Consider the following 14,227-nt stretch of genomic DNA (forward strand, 5'->3'; position numbering starts at 1 on the left):
CACTTGGTCTCACAGTGTGTCGTCCGTCCTTGTTGGGTCCAGGCCTCCTTCGTGGGCGAGACGTTCACGCTGTTCGAGTCGGCCCACTTCTACTTCCCCTACCTGCACGTGACCAACGCGCTGCGGCAGGACCTGAGCAACCCCATGCGCACGCTGGCCGACTTCGAGGCCGAGATCGTGCGCTGCAAGCTGCCCTCGCGGCCGCCCAAGTACCACTCCTACATGAAGGCGCAGGCGGTGAGTTTTGGACGCATCGAAATACGAAGGCAGTTTTGATTCGTATTGCGAAGGTTTTTCTTTGTATCTTAAGATATAGAAAAGATGCGTTCTACGATGGAATATTGATCTGTCCATCGTCGAATTAACTGTAACATAGCTCAAAGGCGTAAAATGTGCGTCTCGTGGGGCCTAAAACCTGTGGCATTAGTTTTAATGCCCTTTAGAAATGCATTAGTTTGAAGCCAATCCTATGTTGCTTTTCACCAGTCAGAAGGGTATAATTGCGAAAGTTTTGGATTTGCATAGCTTTAAGTCACAATAGGAGAAAATTTTATGTTTTTGCCTGACCAAAATATTGCACGATTGAGTGTGAGTGTAGTCAATTGCCTACTTTAAGGCGTTTTTAGGGATCAGATTATTGCTAACTGTTTGTGAGTTCAGGCTGGGCATGACTGTGTGCAAGCAGTGGTAGCCGGGCCACCAGACCTCCTGCGACCCTGTCTTGTTTGGGAATTGAATGTGGATTCAACTCCATCAGTTTGCTCAACTCCCACTACTTCAAGAAATCGAGGGAGATTTTCTTGCATAAGAACATGTGATTCATTCCAACGAAATTCCTTGAACTGTGAAAACCTTTCAAACCTTACAAAGAAAAGCAGTTTGATATGACAAAGTATTTTGAGCGTATATAAGCTTACAAAGAAAACACTTCGTAATTTACGAACTATTTCTTCGTATGTCAAAGTAAATAATGTAGTTTGTGCTATGTATGCTAAGGTTTTAAGCATGTGTTTTTGGAATGACTTGAATGTCGTTGGAAATATTTTTTATTTCGTACTGCAAGTAAGGGTATGTTCAGAAAGAAACGAGCCCTGAAAACGAAGCTGGTGGTTGTTTTCTTCTTTCATTCACCCTGTTCAGAACCACGTCTTTGACCCTTGCCATGGTGCTGCAGGGTGTCCTGGGCGCCTCCAACGCCCCCGCCACGGACAACGCCGACGCCTTGCTGGAGCAGTTCAAGGACGAGCTCAACGAGTCGCAGATGGCGGCGCTGGAGAAGGTGCTGTGCCAGAGGGTGGCGCTCGTGCAGGGGCCGCCCGGCACGGGGAAGACCTACCTGGGCTGCAAGGTGAGCTTATGAGCCTTGAAAGTATGTACACTAGTAAAACAAATGCATTAAAATAATGCAGCAGCAGGGTTTGATTGATTGACGCCCCTGGAAAGGCGCCGATCGATCAATGCTCTTGGAATTTACTCGCTCTTGTGCAAGATGAACGTCTCGTTCAATTTGCGAACAAAGAATCTGGATATATCCGAAGTTTCATGCTAAATTGCCAAAACTTCATTGGGTCAAAGAAAATCTGGAAGAAAAACTGGAAGGGTTATTTGGGGTAATTATGGGACACGGGTTAAAAATGGGACAGCTGTTTCTTGGTCAAGATTTGATTTTTTAGAACTCATGTCATTCCAAATGTGATGCTTTTATTGTGAAAAGCATATTTGGTATTGCATGAGTTCTAGAATGTCAAATCTTCTCTGCAAACTCAACAGTGTACTCAGTACACTCTAGTTGGAGTATGCTCATGAGTACACTCTAACTAGCGTGTACTCGGATGAGTACACTCTCTAGCGTGTACTCAGATGAGTACACACTTTCAGCTGCATAAATTGCCAGGCGTGCGTAGGTGTGTACTCATCTGAGTACACGCTAGTCAGAGTGTACCCATCCGAGTACACGCTAGTTAGAGTTAACTCATGAGCACACTCTAACTAGAGTGTACTGAGTACACTGTTGAGTTTGCAGAGTTGACCAAGAAACAGCTGTCCCATTTTTACCCCTTGTCCCATAATTACCGCAACTGACCCTATTGTTAAGTTCGTTTCGAGATGGCGTTCACTGAAAATTTTCAGTAATAGAACGTCGGACGTACGTTATCCTTCCCGGATTCCCAGTGTGCTTGCAGATGTCCTAACAATTGCCTTAACCTCCGTGTTCTGTGTGCAGATAGCGCAGTACTTCGTGGAGCTGAAGAAGGACCGGCCCTACGTGTTCCCCGGCCCCATCCTGGTGGTGACGACGACGAACCACGCCGTGCACGAGTTCCTCACGCGCTGCATCTCGTTCACCGAGAAGGTTCACGCTCTTTCCATCGAATATCTGATTATGTCACTAGACGCACGCAGTGCTTGGGGGACCAGTGTATTCTTTATTTCAAGCGGAACGTCTTCAAGCGCAACTTTACGTTTGACTCAAGCTTAGAGTTACGCTTTAGCGGAAGGACTTTGCACTCTTCAAACCAGTGACCTGACCATTAGGTTTTTTACGCTCTAATACGCGTCAAAATTACCGGAAATCAGCCTCTTTGTATCAGTAACCAAAAACGTAGTACGTGCCTCATATGATTCTAATACTTACAGTTTTCAGCGTGCACTATTACGCGTGCTGTCGCGCATGGAGTGACCCTACTATTACTATGCATAGCCCCTCAGCTTTGGTTTTACCAGGGCTTCGTTCGCAGTTCTCGCCTGTTATAGGACGTGTCGGGTTGTTTTTGTGCGGACTGACTCACTGTCTCTTAATTCTCTGCAGATCATCCACGGCTACTCCGACAAGCACGAGCAGACGTCGTACGGCCCCCTGCAGGAGCGCTACGACCGCTGCCAGTCGCTCTCCGGACGAGTGTCCATGATGAAGACCGCCGACATCCTGGCCATGACCACCACGCGCGCCGCCTACATGCGCTCGGCCCTGGACAAGCTCTCCGTCAAGATTGGTGAGGCTGTGTGTCTGTCCACACTGATTGTGCCCTCTGTACATGAAAATGCACAGTGGGCCAGTAGACCGGTGGAGCGGCCAAGGGAAAATAACTCCAGCCAAATTTGTACACCAAAATTCATCAAACACGTAAAATTCACTGAAATTCGTTAAAATGCATCGAATTTTGACTGAAATTCGCTAAAATTTATCGAACCTTGAGTGAAATTCATCGAAATTCTGCTGAAATTAGTTGGTTTTGTACACCGACATTCACCGTGATATCCCCTTGGTGGAGGCGGTCGAAATCACGGACGCGTTTTGAGCTCCAGAGTCGCTAAACGGGGCTCGAACCGAACGTGTGACCCCACCAATAGATTGCTTCCCGAACGAGGAATCCATTGGTAGGGTCAAACGTTTGGATCAAGTGCCATTTGTTGACAGCCTGCAACGGTCTTCTGGTCCACTGTGGAATGATCAGACACAGGACCACTGAAATTCGCGTCTCAAATCGGCCTAGCTTGAAAGCCACGCCAGAAAATGGCCTGACGTGTGAGTCACGCCGTTTCCTGACGTGAATTTACCTTGTGTATCGGTGCCCGCAATGCGTTTAACGGGATCAGTCATGCATGCGTGATTGGCGTGTCAGGGGAGACATGCCGAAATTTGGCCTGACTCTGAAACTTGGCATTTGTGAGGTGTTTGTGAAAATAAATCTATATTGCTCCCGGTTTTTGTCAGTAAATTGGAGACGAGCGTTGACGTGTCGTTGCCTGTTTGCAGTGATCGTGGAGGAGGCGTGCGAGGCCCCGGAGGGCTACATCCTGGCCTGCATCCCCGACAAAGCTGAGCACCTCATTCAGATAGGTACGGCATGGAACCTACCAGGTTGCGAAGTAAAGTCCTTCATTTTCTTCGTATTACGAAGCGATTCTTCGTATACACTCTAAATATGGGGTGCCCAGCAACTGGGTGCCTTTGTCGCCCGCCCCACTTTTTAGGGTGCCAAATGTCGCCCAGTTTCTGGGCACCTTTGTCGCCCAGTCTCGGGGTGGACTAATCATGCACACTCTAAAAAAAATGCTTCTGAAATTTCATAACCTGGTTTTGGACCTATTTGTAGAACTATTGCTCTTAGATTTCATATCCAAATAGTTCTTAAGTTTCATAACTAGCTGTTCTTAAATGTCATAAGTGGTTTATGAAATGTAAGAACTCTATTATTAATTTTCAGAAGCAATGTGTTATGAAAACTTATATCCGGTTCTTAATCTCTACAACCAATGCTATGAAACATCATAACAGTTTTATTACTTTTTACAACGAATGTATCGTGAAATCTTATATCCCGTTCTAAACTTTTATGTTACAAATACTGAATTCTCAGACAGGTTTCATTTCTTTTCACACTCAATATCTTGCAGCACTTATGCATCGTAGCGCACCAATTCGGGCTACTAAAGCGGAGTTTCATTTTTCTCCGAGAGCTACGCACAAGGAACATCACAGTTTAACGTGAGAGCCAAACCTCAGTCGACGTGGTAAACAGCGCAGCAGCGTTTCAGATCCAGATGAAAACTTTAGGGAAACTCGATCGACAAGAAGAAAATACTTTGGGAACAAAGATGAAAGAGGAGAAGCGAATTGAAATAATACGCCACCCACACGTTCATCGCCCGTCCCTGCAGTTAAAAAGATGGAGTTACAGCATTCAGCTGCGCCGCTTGTAACGAAAACAGTCATTTTCCCGGAGATCGCCAATCTAGCTTCAAACTCTTGAAACACGAGTGCTGGCTGTTGGGCACCACGAGCAACACTTCAACTGCACTACACGCACTGCGCCGAAATAACACTAAACGGTCCAGCGAAACTAAATTGATGGCGCGACCGACTTGCTCTCGGACCCGGACGCGATGTGCACAGCTCTGGAGACACAGACACACTAAAAATGACGCAGTCCCTCAGTAATCCGGAGTGGCCGAGGGATTTCGCGACCCTTCGGTCGGTGCAGGTAGCCTCGGCCGGCCGGCCGGCGAGCGGTGATTTTCCGGGAAAGCAGCGCCCGGGCGCCGGCTCGGCTCACCCTGCCCGGCTCGGCTGGCCACCGACGGGGCGGCTCGGCTCGGCCCGGCCCGACACGGCCCGGCGTATACACTGTTTGAACTAACTGAAGCATGCCTGCAAGCACGCTCTGGTTCTGGTTAGCGCATACCCGCCAAGCATGCACTTATCACAGTATACATGACATGTACGAGCTAACTGAAGCAGACAACTCCCTGCCTCTTACGCACTAGATGTAGTAAGCGGATACGGTATGTATGCACTAGTAAGTGCATGCTTCATGCTTGGCGGGCATGCTTCAATTTGTGCATACAATGTAAGCTTTTCGATTTCTAGCTGTGCCCATCAAGATTCCTATCTAATCGGATAGGAAAATGTAACTGCTTGCCGAAGAAAGAGAACTTTACCAACTGATTTAGGGTAATTGTACACTGAAAAAAAAACTATGGTACATTTTAAAAATACTTGTGTCAGATGTCTCAATTTTGGGGTAAAAGTTCCTTACTATTGCATAAACTCATACACTGAGAATAGGCCCCCACCTCTTAATAGTTTCTGAGTTATGGATGTTTACGTTAACTTTTAGTCGTTGCTCTCAAATTCTCCTCACGACAAAGTAAAAGCTACCCATCCTTCAGATTCTGGCAATTATATTTATTTTCGCATTGAAAATAGATGGTGTTGGCCTTTTCTTAATATCTCTCTTAGTTTTACTGTAAAACTAAAAACAACAAAAATGAGGCAAAATCTCTCAAATTTAAAAATGAAAATGGGCCAAGTAAAATACCTTTTACAGCCTCTTCTGGACTGATATATTCAAATGTGCCAACGCTTTCTTTTTCTTATATCTTGAATGCCAGAATCTGAGGTTTGCATACTTTTTCCTTTGTCGTGAGAAATCTTGAGGGAAACGGCTCAAAGTTTATGTAAACCTCCATAACTCAGAATCTAATGAGAGTTGCAGCCCCCAACTTTGAGAGTAAATTCATCTTACAGAGGTTGGATTTTGACCACAAAAAGAACTTCCTGTGACAAATGGTTCTGTTTCATGCTATTTTCACTTCACAGTGTCCATAAACTGAACACAAACGGGACTTGGCAGCAGAACGCAAATGATTAAAAATTTCAGATCCTCTGTTCTAAAATCAGCAAGCGTTATAAATTTTCAAAGTGAAAATCTAGATATTAAGAACCGGAGTTATAAGATTCCCGGTTCTGAAAATTTATAACCAGTTATTCTTGAAATCTATAACCCAAATCTTAAAATTCATTACAGGATCTTAAATTTTATAAGAATGTTATGAAAATTGAGGTTTGGAACGTGATTATGAAATGTCAGACCTATTTGGATATGAAATTTCATAACTTTTTTTAGAGTGCAGTAACCGGCCCTCTCCCATTGTAGAGCACGCACAGGTGTCCAGTTCCTGGGCGACGAAGGTGCCTAGATTCTGGGCACCTTTGGCATTTTAGTCGCTGCTGAGCCGTGGGTGAAGGCAGGTTCCTTAATGGTTTGTCCACCCCGAGACTGGGTGACAAAGGTGCCCAGAAACTGGGCGACATTTGGCACCCTAAAAAGTGGGGCAGGCGACAAAGGCGCCCAGTATCTGAGCACCCTACATTTAGAGTGTAGTTTTTACTGCGTTCGTATCAACGTGGTGTCACGTACACTAAATTACTATGTAGGTTTCTCTGCGCGCTAATGCACGAAATTAAACATGCACCTCGGAACGCACAAATTTGTGCGCGACAATGCACGATTTCGTGCGCAAGTAGGCAGAAAATCCTGCATTTTCGCGCATGAATTCATGCGTTACGAAGTGCATGTTTAATTTTGTGCATTATCGCACAGAAAAACCTACATAGTAATTTAGTGTCACGTTCCTGGAAAAGAGTGCGTCCAAAACGGCAATTGCTTCTGCTGCAGGAGACCACAAGCAGCTGCGGCCGAACTGCGCGCACCAGCTGCTGTCCGCGTCGCACCACCTGGACGTGTCGCTGTTCGAGAGGCTGGTCAACAACGGCGCGGACTGCCCCATGCTCAACGAGCAGCGACGCATGCGGCCGCAGATCGCCGACCTGGTGCGCTGCATCTACCCCAGCCTCACCGACCACGCCACCACCCTGGACAGGCCGGCCATCATCGGCGTGGACCTCGCCGTGCCCGTCTTCTTCTTGAGCAGGAGCGTGCTCGAGACCCAGGTCGGTCATCGTCGGTGGAAGTTCCTGCGCTGCATAGAACACGGTGAAAGCTGTTCCTGGTTTTCCCAGGAACCCCCTGGAAATCGCCTATGCCTTCACCATTGGCCTCCAGGGAAACTCATTTCTCTGACGCTTATGATTTTCTTTCTGACGCACGTCGGTACCTACCCCTTTGAGTTTATTTTCGACGCCCTATGTTGGTGTGGGCATGTCCGTTCGAAATTGATCATTTGCTTTTCCTATGGGCATTAGAAATTTTCATATAGTGATATCACCTTTGAGCGATTTGCGTTTAATTTTGTTCATTTTCTTTGTGTGTGTAAGTGCCTGCCTGCAGGCAGTACGTACATACTAAGACTGTGCAGTTGCTGAAGTGGTTTGTTTGTCTGGGGTTTCATAGCCTGTAACGTTACATGAAATATTCCGGAACTTCAGGCGAGGTTCTGGTGAAAATCTTGCCATTTTCCAAATGGATCCCACTGTCACAATTCGTTCAGAATATAAAATCTTTCTTTGAGGAGACTAAAATTTGACTTTCGAAGGCACATGCCAGGCTCTGAACCCAGTCGTAGAGTCTTTTTGAGCCTATTTTGGCTGTATCTGGAAAAATCTCCTTGCGCATACTATTTTGTCGTAAAAGGTTAATCTTGACATTTTTCACTTCTTCGATTCATTTTCAAAAGATACCGGCATGCATAGCTCAAAATTTCAATTTCATTATTAATTGTAAGCTTTTTAAGATCAATTATAGTGAAATGCTTGGTTAGAAAGCTTGCGAACAAAAATGTGGTTTACATTTTGAGTCGTGCATGCCGGCATCTTTTAAAAATAAATCGAAGAAGTGAAAAATGTCAAGGCCAACCTTTTACGATAAAATAGTATGCGCAAGAAGATTTTTAAAGTTAAAGCCTAAATAAGAGAAAAAGGCACTGCGACTGGGTTCAGGGCATAGAATGTGCCTCCCCAATGAAAAATTTTATTAATTACTTGGTAAGACATCAAATTTTTAACTTATTTTCACAGTGGGACCTATTCAGGAGAAAATAGCATTTTCACCAGAACCTCCTCCCCTTCAGTGAATACTTAAGTGTATTCTCAGTACCGAGTTGCACTCTCAAAGTTCCAGTGTTTCAAATCATGAACCCGTAAGAAATTTCAAGGTGTGGCTGTGACTGTTTTTCCAGGACGGCAAGGGCTATTTCAACAGCACTGAGGCGGAACTGGCAGCTGAACTCGCCAACTACTTCCTCATCATGGGCTATCCCCCCACCAGCGTCACCATCCTGACCACCTACAGGAAGCAGATGAGCCACATTCTCAGACACGTGAGTCCCTTTAGTGCTTCTGTGTTCACTCTCATTCTGAGAACGCAGTGGCGTGCGCAGAAATTTTGATAGGCGGGCAGGCCATGCATTTGCCTTCTTACTGGGGGAAAGTGACACAATTTGCCTACCTTTCACGCGGCTGTCTGGTGGCCGGGGGGGGGGGGGGGGGGGGTCAGGACCCCCTTTCCGCTTTGCGCACTCCTCTGTGAGAACGTGACATCACGTTGGAACGGATGTGACAAAATGTCACGCTCCTCTGAGCATTCTGCCACATTCGAGTGAATGTCAACAAGCCAATTGGCTGCTTTACATTCAAACGAAGGAGTCACAATGTTCAAAGTACCGTGACATTTTGTCACATTCGTTTCAACGTGATGTCACGTTCGCGGAATGAGACTGATTTCAGTGAGAATGCTCCCTTTTTATCATCTTGTGCGCTGTCAACGCTGTACTTGCCAAGGGCTTAATATATTGATCCAGGAAGCGGAAGAAGGGAATAACTTGACTTATCCCCAAATTGAGTTTGTATTTTAATATTGTGCCTTAGAATGGTTTCCATCATTACACCAAATTATTTGACTGAATTCCAAGCGGTTTAGGAGAAAATCCACATGGAAAAAGGGTATAACTCAACTTAACCCCTTTTACGGTCTAAATTTCATTGGAAAATGGAGATAACTCAACGGAAGTCCACATGAGTCCGTTTGACAAATTGGCAAAAGGATATAACTCAACTTGTATTTTTATGAATCTTGTGTAAAAAGATTCAACTCAACTTAGCCCCCCCCCCTTAATTTTAAATTTCAATTTGGAAAAAAGAGCTAAGTCCAAAAAATACACCAGAGTAACATACACTTTATGCAGACTATTGTTCCACTTGACTTGTCTCCAAATTCCTCTTTGTTTAGGAAATATAAGGTGAGCTGACTCTGTTTTCCATTTCAACGGAAAGCGATAAGTTGCAGAAATCCTCTACGGAGTGACCTTACACTTTTTATTTTTTTTCCAAAATTTTACTAATGCTGTTTGAAATTATTAACATGTGCAACATTCATTTGTTTTGTTTTAGTTTTCCCTCCTAACAGTTTTTGGTTTCTCCTGGAAAATGGCCAAAATTGAGTTATCCCCTTCTTCCGCTTCCTGGATCATATCATCTCAAACTTTGAGTCATATATTTAATTTTAAATCAAAATCAATGAGTTTGTGCTGCCCTAGCTCAAATTAATCTCGTTGCTCTTTAAAAATTTTTTTTTTATTATATGTTTGTAAATCGTTTTTGTTCGTCCTCAATGTCCCAATTTCTGTACTCGTTAGGTTCGTCAAATCGGAGGCGATGCCCGGAGCATCCGAGTGACGACGGTGGACAACTTCCAGGGCGAAGAGAACGACATCATCATCTTGTCTCTGGTGCGGAGCAACAACGGAAGTGGCATTGGCTTCTTGAAGCTGGAGAACCGAGCTTGCGTTGCGCTGAGCCGCGCCAGGGATGGTAATACTCTTTGAATACTTGGTCTTCAGAAATACGCTAAGCTCTTCTTAAGGGACCTCATACAAGTTAAAAGCACTTTGTTCAAACATTTTTTGATGTTAAGGCGGGTTTATGCTGAGTTTTCCTTACGCTAATACGAGTTTCCTTACGCTACGCGAATAGTCTTACGCTACGGCAACATTCGTGACCATTTATGCTGGTCCTCACGCTAATACGAGTTTGCTTCCGCTACGCGGCCTTACGCGGCCCTTACGCGGCCGTACGCGGCTCCCCATTGGTCGGACACGCGAACTTGTCATAGCGTAAGGGCCTGTTACGCCGAAAAATACATCCTGATGGATTAAGGCATAAAACCAACAGTCCGTCGTAGCCGTTCTGCGTAGCGTAAGGGCTTGTCATAGCGTAAGAGCACTGTAAATGCCCCCATATAAACACACGCGATGGAATTTTCGTTTTAGCGTAAGAATCTTGTAATAGCGTAAGGAAACTCGTATTAGCGTAAGGAAAACTCAGCATAAACCCGCCTTTAAGGATCAAGATTTTATGATTTCTGTATTTAAACCTCTTAAGATAATTGAGTAAGCCTCGTTTTGGCATAAAGTAAAGTGACTTTGGACACTTTTTGGAAATCAAATAGAAACGTATAAAATTTTGGTTCTTGTAAGATTTAGTTTACATACTTGCTCAGATCTGTGGGGAAAAATCAGGGAGACTCATCCCTAGTAGTACCATAGAATTGACTAGAATGGGTTTTTAATCTGCAACAGTTAAAAAAAAAACAAAAAAAAAAAAAAACAATTGTTTGAACAAATTGTGGATTAGCAGTGTGAGGCCTTAAGGGGAGGTTCTGGTGAAAATGCTATTTTCTTCTAAATAGGTCCCACTGTGAAAATTTGTTAAAAATTTGATGTCTTATCAAGTAACTATTAAAAATTTTCATTGGGGAGGCACATTCTATGCCCTGAACCCAGTCGCAGAGCCTTATTCTCCCATTTAGGCTATGACTTTAAAAATCTTCTTGCGCATACTATTTTGTCGTAAAAGGTTGGCTTCGACATTTTTCACTTCTTCCATTCATTTTTTAAAAATGCCGGCATGCACATATCAAAATGTCAATTGCATTTTAATTCGCAAGCTTTCTAACCAAGCATTTCACTATAATTGATCAAAAATGTACAAAATAGACAAATTTTAGGGACTTTTCAGCTTAAAAAGCTAATAACTAATAATATAATAGAAGTTTTGAGCTCTGCATGCCGGAATCTTTTGAAAATGAATCGAAGAAGTGAAAAATTTCAAGGTCAACCTTTTACGACAAAATAGTATGTGCAAGGAGATTTTTTAAGATACAGCCAAAATAGGCTCAAAAAGACTCTTCGACTGGGTTAACAGCCTGGCATGTGCCTTCAAAAGTCAAATTTTAGTCTCCTCAATGAAAAATTTTATATTCCGAACAAATTATGACTGTAGGATCCATTTGGAAAATGGCAAGATTTTCACCAGAACCTCCCCTTAAATAGTTTGTAAGCACTGGTGAAACAAAACCACTAAAACTATGCCCTGGGGCGTAAACGATTTACGCCCCTAGAACGCCGTGAATCGTTAATGCTTTTGAAAGGGCATTAAAATCTCGCCTGAAAGGCCTACAGAATCATTTACGCCCTTCCTAAGGACATATGAAACTTAGCGCCGTACAGGGCCTCGGTCTTATGCCTGTGTTACCAGTGAGATTTTCAGAGTGAGGCTAGTATTTTGTAAAAACCGTGGAGGCTGCGACTATGAGTTGATAGCTTTGTTCCCCCCGCAGGCTTCTTCCTCCTGGGCAACCTGGACTGCCTGGCCGGGTCCGGGGCGCCGGTGTGGAGGCACGTGCGCAGCGTGCTGAGCGAGGCGGGCCGCGTCGGGGACGTGCTGCCGCTGGTGTGTCCCCACGGCAAGAAGGTGGCCGCCAGGTGAGCTCTCTTGCATGCGTCTGTCTCGCCGAACAGAAACCCCGGCAGCTCTCAAAATTTTGCGTAGCATTTGTTTCGTCACAACACTTTCAGAACTATATGGACCTCTCTTGCTTACAGCGTTTTTTGAGCTTACGTAAAATGTACTATTTTCTCATAAACTATGCACAATTTTGATCGTTTTAAAGATGAGACTGTCATTAGATCATGTAGAAATTGAAAACAAAAACAGAAAAAAAAATTGCCCGACAAAAAGTCAGGTTTAATAGACTGAATTCATTATACAATGAACAAAATAGTTCATAGCTAAAGAGAAAAAAGTACAGACTACGTTTTTACAAAAAACTTTTTGGCAAGAGATAAAAAAATCAATATGAGACTGAGAGTGTACGAAGGAAATGAAGGCATTGCTGAATTACTTCGTATTATGTAGATATGCTTTGTGTTGTGAAGTGCCTAGTATTATGAAGTTATGCTTCATATTATAAAGAATTTTGCTCCATGATGCGAAGCATTTCTTCGTAGATTTTACAATTTCTTCTTTTTCTACGAATTATGAAGCGATGCATCTCACTTTTTTTCTGCGAGTGGCCTTTCCTGTTGGCGTTTTCGAAACCTTTGACGGACCATAAATTTTTTATTTCGAGTCTAAATCCTTTCCTTTGTCGTTCCTTTCGTCAAAGATGAATCCATTTGCAAGTGCGATCCACACCTATGTGGATCGCATAGGTCCTCCGCATAGACCTATGTGGATCGCATAGGTCCTCCGCATAGACCTCCGCATTCCAAATGAGAAGTTCTCCATACACTGACAACTTACATGTGAACTCAGTACGCACTTAGATGCTTTGTGTGTACACACTAAAGCGCTCTATGTGTGTACTGAGTGCACACTTAAGTGTTCTGTGTCTGTACTGAGTATACACTTAAGTGCTCTATCTGTGTATTCAGTACGCTCTAAAGTGCTCTGTGTGTGTACTCGGTACACACTAAGTGCGCACCAAAGTGATCCATGTGTGTGCTCAGTACACTCTTAAGTGCTTTGTGTGTTTTCGTACTCAGTACACACTTAAGCTTCCAGTGCCCTTGTGTCAGTGTTCTTGAACAGTGTGCACCCCTCGGTCCGCAGGTGCCGCGCGGACGTGCAGCGTGCGGGCGTGGGCTGCGCCGTCTGCCAGGCGCACTCGGTGTTCGCGGCCGCGATGCGGGAGCTGCGCCTCACGACGGACAAGATGGCGGCCGTGAGCGGCGAGGTGGACGCGGCGCGCGAGCAGCTGGACGGCGAGTGGGTGACGGGCAGCGACCGCGCCGACGTGCAGGAGCTGGTGGCGGTGGGCGAGGCCGAGTGCCGGCGCCTCGGCGAGCGGCTCGCCAAGCAGCGCGAGGCGGTGCGCCTGGCCGAGCGCAAGTGGGCCGACTTCGACCTGCTGCACCGCGAGGGCCGCGTGGACGTGTACGCCGACTCGGTGGAGGCCGTGGAGCGCAAGCTCAGGGCGCCCCCGCAGCCCGACAAGGCCGGCAAGCTCAACGCCGCGGTGGCCAAGCTGAGCCTCGGCAGGGGCAGCAGGTGCTGACTTGCATTTTGCATTTTTTGGCGCTGACCAGGGTGTCACTAACTCAAACAGCAATGCACGTTCCCTCATGCGACTAGGCGGTGTGTTTGTTTTCCTGAAGAAACACTCGAGAAGTTGTTGTCATCAGTGGATTGTCGTACCTGTTGCCTCGTACTTGTTATGCTCATTACGTTCCCCAAAGACGACTGTGCTGTTCTTTCCCGAAGCGCACGTCAATTTGTTACGGAGTGTTTCTCAGGTGCTCCTGTGCTTTCAGTTACGATAATGAATTCGGGTAAACCCCTATTGTTTTTGGCATGCTCTTCCGTGCGCTTGTTCTATCTAATTTGTCAGTTAGTTGTTTGTAATCATTTATTTTAAGTTAAAAGTGGAGTTTTTCGTTTGAAGTTAATGAGTTGTTGTCAGAGCTTTTATTTATCATTTCTTAGGCGTCGCTCTATCATGTAATTTAGGGGCTGTTTGACTTTATAGTTAGTGTAGTATTTGAATAAAAATATTTTTCCGTATCGTTTTTGTTGCTTTGTTCCTCAAGCTTCAGGCCAAGCTACAAACGGAGTGAATTTTTAACGGGACTGTAAAGGAGGTGGATACTTCCGATTTCATTCGGTCAATGGTCAAATTACGGATTGGATATTTGCGCTATTTGTTGA

The 14,227-nt window shown here is 44.9% G+C and overlaps 1 protein-coding gene across 12 annotated transcripts in view; it reads left to right on the plus strand.

The window, feature by feature from the left end:
* LOC117642274 (NFX1-type zinc finger-containing protein 1-like) overlaps positions 1-14,088 on the plus strand; it is a 21,819-nt gene extending 7,731 nt beyond the window's left edge. For all 12 annotated transcript variants that reach the window (XM_034380285.1, XM_034380284.1, XM_034380289.1 and 9 more), the window contains 10 exons: positions 43-237; positions 1,175-1,348; positions 2,225-2,353; positions 2,810-2,993; positions 3,758-3,841; positions 6,963-7,237; positions 8,422-8,562; positions 9,877-10,051; positions 11,859-12,003; positions 13,133-14,088. In XM_034380285.1, the coding sequence (XP_034236176.1) occupies positions 43-237; positions 1,175-1,348; positions 2,225-2,353; positions 2,810-2,993; positions 3,758-3,841; positions 6,963-7,237; positions 8,422-8,562; positions 9,877-10,051; positions 11,859-12,003; positions 13,133-13,577 (1,947 nt within the window). In that variant the 3' untranslated portion in view covers positions 13,578-14,088. The remainder of the gene's footprint in view (positions 1-42; positions 238-1,174; positions 1,349-2,224; positions 2,354-2,809; positions 2,994-3,757; positions 3,842-6,962; positions 7,238-8,421; positions 8,563-9,876; positions 10,052-11,858; positions 12,004-13,132) is intronic.
* The last annotated feature ends 139 nt before the right edge of the window (positions 14,089-14,227 follow it).

The sequence above is a fragment of the Thrips palmi genome, unplaced genomic scaffold, assembly GCF_012932325.1.
Source record: "Thrips palmi isolate BJ-2018 unplaced genomic scaffold, TpBJ-2018v1 HiC_scaffold_16, whole genome shotgun sequence".
Lineage (NCBI taxonomy): Eukaryota > Metazoa > Arthropoda > Insecta > Thysanoptera > Thripidae > Thrips > Thrips palmi.